Genomic DNA, 14,517 nt, shown 5'->3' with positions numbered 1-14,517 from the left:
AACTAAAATGATGGCCCATATAAGCCATCAGTTTCTTCCCATCCTAACATACGGTATACACACACACACACTCCAAATGCATGCATGTAGCCTACATATTAAACAAGAAGAAATCATGCATTCATTTGTTTTATTTTTGATCAGCGGTTGGATCGGGAATCGACATTCCATTCATGCCAAGCTTGTTTTATATTTACACACATGCTTGTGAGATGGGTTCATGCAAAACATGTGTGTAAAACTAGCAAGAAAGTGTAATATCAAGTCTGATTGAGAAACTATAAATACAATTCTACAGTCCATATCTTAAAGTCATGCAAGCCATTGTTTCACATACCGTAGCAAAAACAACAGGAAGAGCATTGTGTTTGTCTTCAAATATAGAAAAGTCAAAAAGGTCAAACATCCACATACCACCAGTGATTGTCAGTATAGGTTTCTATATGATTCCTCTCTGCTTTATTGGCGGAGCAGCAAGGTGCCTTTGGGCTACAACCTGCAATTGACTCTAGGAGCAACCTAATTCGCCTGTGCCCTAATGTGTCCATCTCTCTGTCAGTCTGAGCAGGTTGACACCTCTGACCCTGTCGAGAGTGTCAAATGTGTTGTCAGGGGCCTTCAATAAAGCGCAGTGACAAGCCCTCTAATGCATTACCACATGAGCAGCAGCCAGAAATGAGAGGCTGCAGCCTTTTCAGCCTGGAGGCAGACAGGTGCGCTGTCCATGAACACTGCGCGCACACGCACAGGCACGCGCGCGCGCGCACACACTCTCTCTCACACACACACACACACACACACACACACACACACACACACACACACACACATGCTCGCACACAGACACAAGAAAGTTTTCAAAATGGTGACAGTAGACTAGTAGTATAGCGTCAGTAGACCAGTAGTAACTTCCATGTAACAGTGGTTGTATCAACACACAGCAACATACGCTACTGTACACAAGAATGCGTTGGTTGTACATACGGTAGCATAGTGTTTGTTTATTATACAGTACATTTCAATAATCAACAAAATATAATGCATGTATGCATCACAAAGTCTCCCACTAACACTCCTTTCAGAAAATCTCCATGTACCATCCAGTTAAACTGAGTGATTTACTGTTGTCTTACAGTAGATTAGATAGTTATAAATTCTTCCCAGGAGAATGTTCAGTAGCTGTGGTGGAAAAAGTACTAATTTTTTACCTATAAGTAAAAGTATTTCTCAAGTTTTCAAATGTATACAAATATTTTAAAATATACAAGCTCACAATGCGTCGCAGTGTGACGCATTTTGAGCTTGTAGATCTGCTATTTTCAAATGGCCAAAATTTATAGGCAGAAAGTGGTTCATGTATGTTTTGTAATAATAATCAAAATCTACAAAGTAAGTTAGTAGTAGTCAACTTTTTTCTTGAAAACGGACACTAAAATTAAAATAATGTTTCAAAAATATTTTATAAAAAAGATTAAGCTTCATATATGTGTTTCTATTCAAAAATGACCACACATGGTGCCGCTTGGTGCCGCGCTGTGAGTTTGTTTATCTGCTATTTTCAATAGTTAAAGCACAAAATAATGCGTAATGATGCGTTCCCTGCAGTCTAATGAAATACATGGGGGGGCCCGCAGTGAATCCTTGTACCCAGGGTCCAGAATTTGGTGCGACACCCCTGCTGTTAATGTCACATTGGCAGGACTGAGTGTTGGACAAACTGACCTCAGCTGAATGAGCAGGACACAGTGGGAGGATGCAGTGCCCCGTATGGGCATCTATACCTTTACCTTTGATGCCACTGGTTTGGGTTGGTGCTGGGTCTCCTCCTGTCTCTGCTTCAACATGCTGTGCATTCCAGCCAATTATCAAGCCCAAGGTGGAACAGGTTAACACTTTTAACTTTGATGCCTCCTCCAATGGGATATAGCTGGATTTAAAACAGGGAATAGGGGTGGAGCAACCCCTTAAAAACCTGTATATACAAAGCAGACATGAATCGACTTCAAACTAACCCACTGAGGTAAACAAAAAGTCTTTTTAAGAAATGCTTTTTATCCTCATCATTGTTTCATCTCTCCCAGCGACATGTATTCACCCACCTGGATACTCGAAATGGGTTTTCATATAAGAACACTTTCTAAATATTTCAGACTGTTCCCGTTAGTCGACTGAAATGAAATGGCATCATTCAACGGATGTTTATTTACTCTCGATGAACTGGATAAGATGTGGTAACCTCACATACTTTACCGGAAAATCCAATTCTCCAGGACCTTTTGGTGTTTTGTCCTTTTGACAGATATGTAGAAGTATATGAGCATATAAAAGTATCAATCAATCAATCAATCAATCAATCAATCAATCAATCACCTAGTCAGTGCATTCACTTATCCTTACAATTCCCTTTCTAAGCCTGATCTACACTTAGTTTGCATGCAGTTGTCATGCGCCAACAACGATCTACTAGCTCATCACAACGCATCACCTACATCTTACATATCTACGACACATTGTGAGCTTGTAGATCAGCAAATTTTTCCATGCACATCATCGAACACAACCAAGTATGAATCAGGCATTATACTTTACTACACACCCACAGGTGTTCCCCCTTTGAGGAAGTGAGTGCTTCAAGGGCTTGTCTGAACCGTCTGTCACGGATATCTGTCCCCAGATATCTCCCAGCACTCCAATGGCCCACACAGATGCTGTCCTCTCCATCAGCTCTGAAAGCAAGGAGCGATAGTGTCATATACAGTCTTTGGCACCATTTAACACTGGAAAGTGATAGTTCGCCTCATTACTTTTGCTTTGATAAATTGTGCCATCATAATGCATGAGAACAGTCTTCATGTAGACTAGAGAGACCTCAATATCGTCACTGTCGGGCAGAAACCTCGTATCTCCAAGTTTCAAAATGTGTAAGCCCTGCTTCATCATAAGCCCGTCGCACAAAAGTAGTGAAAACAGCCGATCTACAAGCACACAACGCCTTGCGGTGCGAGGTGTTGTGTGCTTGTAGATCTGCTATTTTCACTAGTTTAGTTCATTTTTAAAATGATAAATACAAAATCAACGGTCTTGGACATACAAGGTTTCCACCCGACAACAACGATATGCTGTCAAACATTTCCTCATGCGCCCAGGGCGGAGTGCAAAATGCTATGTAAATCCCCTTAACGACCTTTTCAGGCTGCTGACAATCGGCATACAAAGGTGATTGGCAGCCGACACCGTGGTGCACATTTATCCTTTGCCCCAGCCCGTCTTTCTCTAGGGCGCCCCCTACTGTGAGAGGCATGGGGGTAGGATGCCCAGTGGCATCCGCTGCCAATGGGTAAAGCCAGCATGGATCCTCTCATGGCAACGATGTGGGTCGTCGTAATAATGTTCGGTTTGTTTCCTCCTGTGCACCGCCTTTGGGAGTTTGCCCGACCCATAATCCAGTACATGAGGCCCAGAGGGAGGCCTCCCATGCCTGTCCATCCCGGTTCCAGCCTCGCCTTGGCCCAATCTGGCCTCATTGTGTGTTTCATAGGGCAGCCTATTGGTTGCCCAAGGCCCGCTCCATAACATGTACTTATTATCATCAGAATTAGGATTATTGTTGTCGAGTGGACCCATACATTCCATACACAGTATGAACTTAACGAATGTGGAAGTCCATGCAGCTGTACAGATGACAAAACTCCTTGTGCGCACGCACACTCATGCACACGCTCATGCACGCACGTACCGGTACACACACACACAGACACACGCACGTACGTGGGTGCGCACGCACGCACGCCGCACGGACACACACACACACACACACACGCGCACGCGCACACGCACACACACACACACACACACACACACACACACACACACACACACACACACACACACACGCAGGCAAACGCGTACACACTCAAACACATTCACAGACACGCACAGCAGACAAGGGTTCCCAAGCCCCTTACTGAGCGTTTTTCATCCTTACGAGGCCTCATCTCAGAGGGGAGTAAGGCCCCTACTGTGACCCACAGCCACTTGGGTATGCGAGGGCTGTGTGGACGCTTGGCGGCCGTCCTCCATTCACACACTGCAGACAAGCCTTTCTCACTGCTTGGTCACCAATACATTCACTTTGATTTGGCCATGACTGACTCAGCGACATGAATAATTGGCGGATGACCTAAACCCACACAGGTTGCCTATGACAATTCCCAAAGAACATATTTTCATAACTGTAGAGTGTAGAGGCTTACACAGTAACTGCCCAAAACATCACCAGGCTTACAGTATACCTGTCTGTTATGAGACCCCAGGTGGGCGTAGTAGGGGTCACGGAAACACGGATGATATGAATAAAGCGAGTGCCCGAGCGAGTGCATGTTTGCGCATGCGTATTTGTGCTAATATTGTACGTGTGAGAGGATGCTCGTACGGGTGTACTTAGGGGGAAGTATCAGAATGTGTGTGTGTGTGTGTTTATGTGTGTTCGTTCGTTGGGCGGGGGGTGCATAATATATACACCCCCTGCTTCCTATCAGTAGCTCTCTGGCCACCCATCACAGCTGTCAGTGACCAGTGCAGTGACATGAAGCTGAGAGGAACAATCTGTTGAAATGGTCAAATGGATACCCCACTGAACCGCTCTATCTGCCTGTGGATTATGGAAAAGGGGGATTTAGCAGCAGTATCCTTCAGGAACTTTACTGTACCTTTGGCTGACTGCACGGTATGTCGCATGCACTTTAGTGGCGATAATGTCACCGAAGCCATTCTGGTTTTGCAAGTTTTGCAAGTGTATTCTGGTATGAAATGTGTTTGCTGACTTACAAAAAGAATATGTATAGGCCTATGTGTTGTTTTTGTCATTTTGTCATTGTAATAATGGACTGGGTTCATTTTTGCATGCTCATGGTTCAGTTCTTATTCCTCCAGTGTGTGGCTATCAGTGATGATGGGGAAGCAAGGTAGCCAGAAAGGAATGAAGGACTGACAGGATGCAGAGCAGGTGTTTCCCCTAACCCAACCTGCCAAACCCCAAAACCTGCACCTGTGCTTTAGCTCCCTGCATGATAGAGATCTGTGGCGGGGGGGTTGAATCATTTGTTCCTGTTGGAGGCAATATCTCTTCCAATCAAACAGCACTTTGTTGTTAGATCCGCTTCATTTGTCTTGTAAACTGGGCTTACTAAAAGTGGCCCTAGGCATGGGCTGAACTGTAGTATCATCCACTCTGTAAAATCCAGAGTGCAAATTTATGGGTAAATGGATCCGCAAGGGTCCATTTTTACACCCTCATCAGGCTTGGATCTCTGGATTTTGCTGTGCAAGCACTCGCAGTGACGAGTCACAGAGCAGTGCGGTGTTGAGGCCTTTTGTCTGGTGTCTATCACTTTGAGACACTGCATGTGATTCCACTGCACTATGCAAAATAAAATGAAATGTAGTATACAACTACAAGCCATTCCATGTTCTGAATTAAGAGCGTGCAAATCCCTCGGGTGTGGTGAGCTTGCCTCAAAACAAGAGGCAAACAGATTGCTTAATTTTGAAATGCTTGTTGCAACATATTTATGTGTGGTAGTAGGCCTACATATACAGTACGTTTAAAGATAATCAATTGTGCAAGACAATTGTTGTTTGGCTTATATTTCTAGGGTCATGTCTTTTGGTGTTTTGTCTCCATGCCTTCCACTCGAATATAGTGCAAGGCAAGGATCTTTCAACTCCAAAATATTGCTATATAGTGACTAGATACAGTAGCAATATTTTTGGCCAAAGTGACTCATTTGATTGTAATGGAATACAGCTGCAGTTATTTCAACCATTATGTGGACAAAACAGTGCTTCCAAGCACCGCACCATTAAGGTCATCAGTGTGATTTTAGGCAGAAATTAAATGAAGGGCATGCCAACTGGGTTCCAAGACCCCGTATCTGTTTTGGAGTGCCTATAGTCACAGCTAGTCACTACTAACCCACATGAAAAGGACACATGAACATGGATTCTAGCCATTGCCAAAATATTGCAGTATTTATGATGCCAATCACTGTGGTTGTTTTTGCAACACGTTTTGGAACCCTGATGTGGAGATAGTTCAATAAAAACAAATTATTCACCTAAAACTTTCCCGACAAATAGGGCATCATTGTTTGTAATTGACCCCTCCATCCAATAATAATGTATGAGGCTGCGGTGAATGACAATCTAAGAAACAAAATGACGTAAATTCAGTGAATTGCATATAATAAAAATAAATAAAGAAAAATAAATCTATATAAGCAAAGGAATTATCTCTCTGAGCAAACACAAGCCGCACTTGTGTAACAAGTGAAGACAGTAGTTGCTGTGAAAATATGCTGAAAGCTTTCCCCCAGGCATTTGGCAGGGCAAAACCACAAAATAATGATGGTTCCACGGTGAGATGGCATTATGAACCTTCACTGTGTGGTCCATTACCCACCATGGACCCTTACTCCTTCCCTGCTGATCCCTCCCTGTCCCTCCTACCCTCCCGCTGGCTGCCCCCTCTGCTGGGGGTGGCAGGCATAGTTGACCCTGGTTAAAATTCAACTGACCCAACAATAAGATTCAGTTAGACTTCTCCCTTAATGAACTGGTCATGAATCAAGAGTGGAAGTGAATGCCGAAGGGTTTGAAAAGAGCCGTCTGAATGAATTAAAATAAATTTAAACTGCAGATAATATTTCTTTTTTGTTATTTGAGAATATACCTTGTCGCTTTTTTTTTTTTTTTTTTAATTACCACAGCTAATAAAGAATTATAATAATAACAACGTGATTAAAACAGGAACCGCAATGCTGTACACTAAGTATAACAAATTTCTCTTTAAACTCTATTTAAAAAAATCCCAAACATTTCATTAAACCGTGAATTCATTCAATCATTCATCTACAGTGGTTGGTAGTCTCCCTACTCTTCTATTGAGAGATTTAGACTGTAGTGTCAGGTATGACACAATACTGGTTGGCGAGTAGGCCTGCCTGAAGCTCACTAGTGCAATCTCCCCTATGGGTTTCCAACTCAACTAAAACGTAAACGTTTGGTTACGCATGCGGAAGACCAGGGTTCGAATCCTGGGTAGGGAAACGTCTGGATAGTGGTTTTAACCATGATTTAAAATTAATTCAAATGAGCGATACATACAGCATGTCGTCACACACTCTGATAGGTATTGGCAGAATGTGAGTCATCACTGTCCAAAGGCAGTTCTCCTCATAGGTATTTTACAGCCAGATCATCAGTTGTTGTTTTCTGCTTCCTTAAGGCACTGGGGAGAATAGGTTTCATTTGTGTATAATTTTCCTCTTTTGCATTATTAAATTACACTTAAAAACACTGAACACGTAATGAAATTATTGTTCTTTTATTGTAACGTTTCCCCACCCATTACCAACATTGCCCAATACAACCTCTGTGAGAGTAGACGTGTATTTGGGAGACAGTGTTGTGTGAAAAGAACAGGATTGCTGGGTTTCTGCCCTCCTTCCAATGTTGATGGACCATGACAGCAACACCATAGGTCAGGATCTCTCTGGTTGCTACCAGCATCAGTTGACATGGTCTATGTATAATGGTTATTTTCCTGTCTGAGGAGGCGTAGGCAAATATTCAGCGACGCAGATGAAAAGATACAGACAGTCAAAGATTTCATGGCTGTTTGCCCAAACCTAGGTAACTGAGACGATTAAAGTGAATGTTTGATGCTGGCTGCCATTTCCACTGAACATATGATACCATATTGGATGTGTTTGTGTCTGCAGTGATTGTCATATTTTGCAAACAATGCTACAGTGGCTTGCTTTCATGCTCTGCTGACGCAGCCAACCTGGCAACTTGTTTGTAGTTTAGTCTTAAAATAGAAACATCCTCAGTGCTGGCAAGTAGATTTACTCAAGTACTTTTCTTTACTTGGGTATTTCAATTTTTCAGACTATACTTCTACTTATACATCTCAGAGCCAAATGTTTTGCAGATTTAGATTATTGTTGCAAAACATACATAAGCAAATCAAGTCCTATTTTATACATTGCTTGTAGATCAGGGGTCTTCAACGTGTTCAGGCCAAGGACCCCTTAGTTGAGAGAGAGATGAAGCAGGGACCCCCAAAACCTTTTCATAGATTCACACACATAGATATAGTTTCTTAATTTGATAGGACAATCATCAGTGTATTTTGGATTCATGTCAATTTGTGTTTTCAGATATTTAACCACTTGAACGGTCAATACTTAATAAAGTTGACCTTTCACTTTGTACTTGGTCTGTTCTTTTCCCCCCTAACCTCTTTATATAGATAAATAGCTCACAAGCTCACAATGCCTCGTGCTGCGAGGCGTTGTGAGCTTGTAGATCTGCTATTTTTGGCTTCTCAGAAGTTCTCAGAATATGAACGCTAGGGTTCAAGTGGTTAATATAAAAAAGGAGAAAAAAGGTTTCTATCACACAAAGATTTGGAGGACCCCCTGTAGTGACTCTGAGGACCCCCTAGGGGTCCCGGACCCCCTGTTGCAAATCGTCTATTTTCAATAACACGACTTTTGTACATTTCTATCACACAAAGATTTGGAGGACCCCCTGTAGTGACTCTGAGGACCCCCTAGGTGTCCCGGACCCCCCGGTGCAGAGGGGAAATCCCGTCTATTTTCAATTCCACGACTTTTGTACATTTACTCAAGTAACATTTTGAATACATGTATTTTACTTGTAACAGAGTCACTACATTGTGGTATTGCTACTTTTATTAAAGCAAAGAATCTGAGGACTAGTTCCACCACTGAGTATCCTCTCCTATAGCAAGGATGGGAGGGTGGGATCAATGAGATGATAGACCCTGTTATCCTCACTCACTCTCTGTCTGTCTGTGTCTCACTCACTCTCTGTCTGTCTTTCCTGTTTGTCTATCTCAGTGGTTCTCAACCTTTTCAGGCCACGAGCCCGCAACCCCCAAAATAAATATATTTAACTGGGGACCCCCCCATCCTGACGAGCACTAAGAGTTGAGGCATTACATTTTGTATAACACTTCTAAAAAAGTGAAAACAGCAGATCTACATGCTTGCTCACAACGCCTCGCGTTGCTATTTTCACAATTTCTGCCTTTAATATTTGACAGCTTGGCCAATTTTTAATTTGTAATTTTAGAGGTATTAAAAAGTCCTTAAATTGTCACTTTAGAAATGTGCAGCTCACTAGACACTTAAACGTTATGCTGGTTTGTTTACTGCTTAACTGCTGAGGGAGAAAACAATGTTGCACATCAAGACCCCCCAAAATTATTTGGGGACCACTGGTCTATCTGTCTATCTGTCTCTCTCTGTGTAGTCTCTCTCTCTCTCTCTCTCTCTCTCTCTCTCTCTCTCTCTCTCTCTCTCTCTCTCTCTCTCTCTCCTTGTAGACTGTGTGATCAGATCATACTCCTGCCCATAGAGGGCGGTAGCGTCCGAGCAGACGATCACGGAAGTGTCATTGGAAACGTCTGACGTGTCAAATGATCGCCATCTTCTTGAGGAAGGAAACGCCTAGAAGAGGAAAAGAACGATAACAACTTTGTAAGAGAACATTCTTTTAACCATATCTATCGGTTTAGACGCTGTTTGATGTTAAAACTCAATGTTCCTCTTGTGTAAATAAAAGCTATTCTATTGGCATTGCTGGTGAAGGCTATGCTCTAATATTACACTATGTGTGTACGAGCTAGCGCTAGCTTAGCTGGTGGATGCGACAGAGAGGGTTGTTTTCATGTGAACAAACTGCCAATATAATGCTATTTTCAAGTGCATAAAGTGGCCGCGTTATGATGTTACATTACTGTATTTTTCTGTTAATGAATGGTCCATCATTATGACCAACTCGGCACGACTTTACCATTTTAAACGTTTTAACATCAGGCTGGGGGTAGCCTTAGGCTAGCATTAGCACTGCTGTTTGTTTGTGTGTGTGTGTGTGTGTGTGTGTGTGTGTGTGTGTGTGTTCATTTCACCCACTGACGCTGAATGTCAGTGGCTGAATGTCACTTTATGTCCAGCGTTGATGTACGTAAAGCATTTGTTCTCAAAGTGGGGTACTAGAGGCTGGCTTCCCGAGGCTAGGGGTCCCCAGCTACATACGTTAGGAACCAAATGTTCCCTGATGGGTATGTAACTCAGAGTGTACAAATTGGATCTCACAGTCACAGATAGAAATGCCATTTAATTGATTGATTGATTGAAGAATTTATTAGAAGTTTGCTATAGAAAACATACAGTTTCATGACAGTACAAATCACTGGTACAAGGTCAACTAAAAGGAGATCCTAGAAAGCCGAGGCTTATTTCCACAGGAACCACACTTTAAGTATCTCATATAACATTGAAAGACAGACGGATGACGGATGACCATTTAATGCGGGTCCTTATGCATGTCAAACAGGGGGTCCTTGAAATTGAAATGGTTGAGAATCACTGCTGTAGAGCTGTAAAAATCTACTCTTTTGGGGGTCCATGACATATCTTTTCAAATGGGGGTCCGTGGGCTAATACCGCTTCACTTCCCAATGTATGAATGAATGGACCATTGTAAAGAGCGAGTTCGCAACTGGCTTAGAAAAGTGCTTTAAAAATGCAACCCATTATTATTAATAATAAGTGTCAATTTGGGTTAATTTGTGTCTGTTAATTGAACTCTTGTGTAAGGGAACCCCTAGGGATCCCTGGCTGGAACACACGTTGAGAAAACAAACGTTATTTAAAATTTAAATGTTTGTTTTGTGTTTTGACCACTACTAATTGTCGTCGGGCAGAAAGAAACCTTGTATGTCCAAAACTGTTACTTTTCAAGAAATGAAAAAATAACCTGTGTTGCAATAGATCTGATGTGTTGTTATTAGTTAGCCACACACTTCATTGGTTAAATATTTATAAAATCCACAGACATACTTAGCCACCTTCGCTTTAACTTTTTCCCCCCGGAAATAGTTAAAATAGCTGATCTACAAGCTCACAAATGCGTTGCATCTGCTATTTTTGTAGTATCACAAACGCTTACTTTTATTTTTGTTCAAAAAAACAAAAAGGTTAAATGAGATGCAAGGTTTCCGCTATATTTTATAATGTCTGCCCACATTCCTCTTGCATGGCTCTCTGATTGAAACGGCACCTCTGCTTTTATTTCCTTGCAGGTTTCTACCAAAGCTGTCTCCCATCAGTTGCGACCATGGGGAATATTTTTGCAAACCTTTTTAAACTGCTCGCTAAGAAAGAGATGAGGATCCTAATGGTGGGCCTGGATGCTGCTGGAAAGACAACTATTCTGTACAAACTCAAACTTGGAGAGATTGTGACTACGATTCCCACAATAGGTACGTTGATCAATGTAAAGTAGAGAAACTATGAGAGGACAGAATGATCTATCTTTGGTAGTAGTGTTATTGTTGTTCTGTAACGTTATAACAGCATAATGTGTGTGGTTTCTTTTTTTATGATTTATATTATTTCACTGCAGTCAATATTCCAGTTTATGGTTGTCAGGCAAGGTATGCAGAGATTTGTCAATCTTATCTATGTTCTAAGAATACTGAGCAGCTTATTGAAATGCTTTCCAGGCTTTAACGTGGAGACAGTAGAGTACAAGAACATAAGCTTTACCGTGTGGGATGTTGGTGGTCAAGACAAAATTCGACCGTTGTGGCGTCACTACTTCCAGAACACACAGGGTAAGTCTTGTCTGTAGTGACAACTGTTAAGTGTAAGGTAAATAGGACATTTCACAGTGTTGTACATGTATAGATACACATTCACACACATTACTTATACTTATTTCTTCTGTGTGCTTTTTGCCTGCAGGTCTCATCTTTGTTGTGGACAGCAACGACAGAGAGCGAGTTAATGAGGCCCGTGAAGAGCTGATGAGGATGTTGGCAGAGGACGAGCTACGGGAAGCAGTGCTATTAGTGTTTGCTAACAAACAGGTAAGTCATGATTTCCTCATGTATTGTAAATCATTCACTGTGTTCAAAGGGGCAATCCCGATCACGTTTAGGCCTGTCACAATTATTTCCTAATCGTCTAATCGCAATTATTTGACACAATCGCAATTAATTTGTCATAATTGTTTACATGTTGAAAAATGTTCACGTTTTCAAACATTTAAAAGAAATGTCAGATCTACAAGCTTGTGAGCTTGTAGATCGTCTATTTCCACTATCAATGTTCTTTTTTAAGTATAAAGTTGTCAAATATAACAGAAATGTAATTGTCAACTACGAAAACACAATTAAATCGTTAATCGCAATTATTTGAGTGGCAATTAATCGTCATGTAAAATGTCATATTGTGACAGCCCTAATCACGTTTTGTTAATATTTATATTCTTAGGACCTTCCGAACGCTATGAATGCTGCGGAAATCACGGACAAACTGGCACTTCACTCCCTCCGCCATAGAAACTGGTACATCCAGGCAACCTGTGCCACCAGTGGCGACGGTCTCTATGAAGGACTGGATTGGTTGTCCAATCAGCTCAAAAACGCAAAATAATCACCCACTGTCATCCAAATATTACCCACCATTTCCCCTTGCTCATCTGATGTTGCAAATTGAGCTACTTTGTCCCAAAAAGTACTGGAAGCTGCTCTCACTTCATCTCTAATTACAACACAAATAATAGGCCCAGGGGTAATCTGCTCTTGTAAAGCTGTCAGGTTTCTTATTTAATGTAAATAGACGTTTGGTAATTGGGCAGCTTATTGCACACCTAACGTGGTTACTTCTCTTAGTGGCCTTTGGGCAGTCATGTGCAGTGTATGAGAAAGGGAGGCAAATAATTTAAATGTACCAGCTAACACAGGCCCTAGACCTCATTGTAACTGGCAACTTCCTTATGTCAGCTTGTATGTAAACTGGAGATTTGTACTGTAAAAGGAGTGTTTTACTTTTGGGGCACAAATTATGATTTTATTATGACTATATTTACATAACACTGATGCACTACTTGCAAATACTATGGTTCTGTTTAAATGCCACCAGTATCAAGCCCCCAAAATACCATTAGCAAACACTGGCATTAACTTGTCATACTATCTGTACTGTGAGATTAGTCAGTCCGATTCAAGAACTCCTGTGAACACTTACCAGCTTTTGTTATACAGTATGTCAGTGGTTAGCTTGAATTGAGAAATGCTGCCATGTTATCTCATCAACCTGCTTTACGATTTACAGAGAGGCTGTCTGTACTGTCAGCATTCGATTTTTGTGTTCATATGACTGTCTCAGGTTATTCGTGTTATGCCTTTGCAATATACCTGCATTAGCAAAGATGCATGATGTGGTCTATTGGTCTTGTCGGACATGCAAATGATTGTCGTCATGGGACTTGCTAAGTGATTGTTTACATCATTAGGCTGCACAAGAACTCTTATTACCCCACTGTTTGTCTGTTGGAGAACATTTAAAACTGTGGACATGTGACATTTTAACTGCCCTATACTGTAACCTAATATGTATGTACTGTGTGATGCAATTGTAACAAGCAGTTGCACGCTGTGATGTCCTAGTGTCCTTACAATAGGCTCCATAAAAACATGCCTTTTTAATTGAAAACTGACTAATGCAATCCATGTGGAAGAAGGCATTTTGATGGCAATACCAATTCAGTTTTGACCTAAATGTTGAGCATAGTGCTAGTATTCATAGTTTTGTTGCACATGTCCTTGGGGCAAAAAAGAAGCCATACCTCTGCCTTCTAATCCAAGACACATGTTGCCTCTGTTTTGTATTTTTATTTTTCAAGCTTCTTATTTCAAGGTGTGTGGGTGTTACTTCACTCTACTGCTCTGAACATGTCTTAGTGATGCATTAAACACTTTTGATTGATAACGGCCTATATGTTTGTTGAAAACTACGTTAATCTCTTAGCCGACTTTCTTTTTAAGCATTCGTCGCATTTTCATGTCAAGTTACCTTAGCCTTTATTTTGTGAAAAAAGCACTGTAATTAAAGCGTTTGGATTTAACCGTTTAGCATTTTGATTTTCATTTGTTATATTGTATGCAATAAAATGTATTTGTGAAACTTATGTCCTCACTTTGTAGTTCATCTACATCTTGGCTTAAACATTGACATTTTAAATAGAAAACCCCAAAGTAAAGTAAAATGTATTTAATAACTAAAGACATATAGATTTAATATGACAAACAAGCCCAGCCCAGGCGGAAAGCGTCGCCCCCGATTTTAGTCTTATGTTGAGCTAGGCTGTAATAGAACAATGTGCCATGAAATACCTATGCATTAACTGGGGCTGTCACCCTAAGACCTGAGAAAAAAAAAAGTTGTCCCAAGGTGAGGGCACTGTATTTGTGTTGAAGAGTGGTAAATGTGGATCATTCGGCCTGGGTGTTGTCTGGTATAAGCTTGCACAGGCGCCAACACTGGAGGTGGGGTTGGGGGTGCAATTGGGGAGCAATCTAGGACAACGTTCTTTCAGGTTAATTAGGCTGCTATGGTTAACGCAGCCAAGCCTATA

At 41.5% G+C, this 14,517-nt stretch overlaps 1 protein-coding gene across 1 annotated transcript; it reads left to right on the top strand.

Annotated features, from left to right (window-relative positions):
- The first annotated feature begins 9,497 nt into the window (after window positions 1-9,497).
- Window positions 9,498-14,060, top strand: arf1 (ADP-ribosylation factor 1). Its single transcript, XM_080726964.1, has 5 exons — window positions 9,498-9,569; window positions 11,177-11,356; window positions 11,600-11,710; window positions 11,841-11,965; window positions 12,372-14,060. The coding sequence occupies exons 2-5, from the start codon at window positions 11,212-11,214 to the stop codon at window positions 12,531-12,533; spliced, it is 543 nt and encodes a 180-aa protein (XP_080583090.1). The 5' UTR covers window positions 9,498-9,569; window positions 11,177-11,211; the 3' UTR covers window positions 12,534-14,060.
- The last annotated feature ends 457 nt before the right edge of the window (window positions 14,061-14,517 follow it).

This window comes from Nannobrachium achirus (assembly GCF_963921795.1).
Source record: "Nannobrachium achirus genome assembly, chromosome: 5".
Taxonomy (NCBI): domain Eukaryota; kingdom Metazoa; phylum Chordata; class Actinopteri; order Myctophiformes; family Myctophidae; genus Nannobrachium; species Nannobrachium achirus.
The sequence above is the reverse complement of the archived record's forward strand: the minus strand, read 5'-3'. Positions and strand labels throughout refer to the sequence as shown.

What these genes read in the sequence shown, in the direction of transcription:
- arf1 (XM_080726964.1), top strand. Translation starts at nt 11,212, where the DNA reads ATGGGGAATATTTTTGCAAACCTTTTTAAACTGCTCGCTAAGAAAGAG. An exon ending in GACTACGATTCCCACAATAG is followed by an intron (nt 11,357 to 11,599) that starts GTACGTTGATCA and finishes AATGCTTTCCAG; the next exon opens with GCTTTAACGTGGAGACAGTA. An exon ending in TAGTGTTTGCTAACAAACAG is followed by an intron (nt 11,966 to 12,371) that starts GTAAGTCATGAT and finishes TTATATTCTTAG; the next exon opens with GACCTTCCGAACGCTATGAA.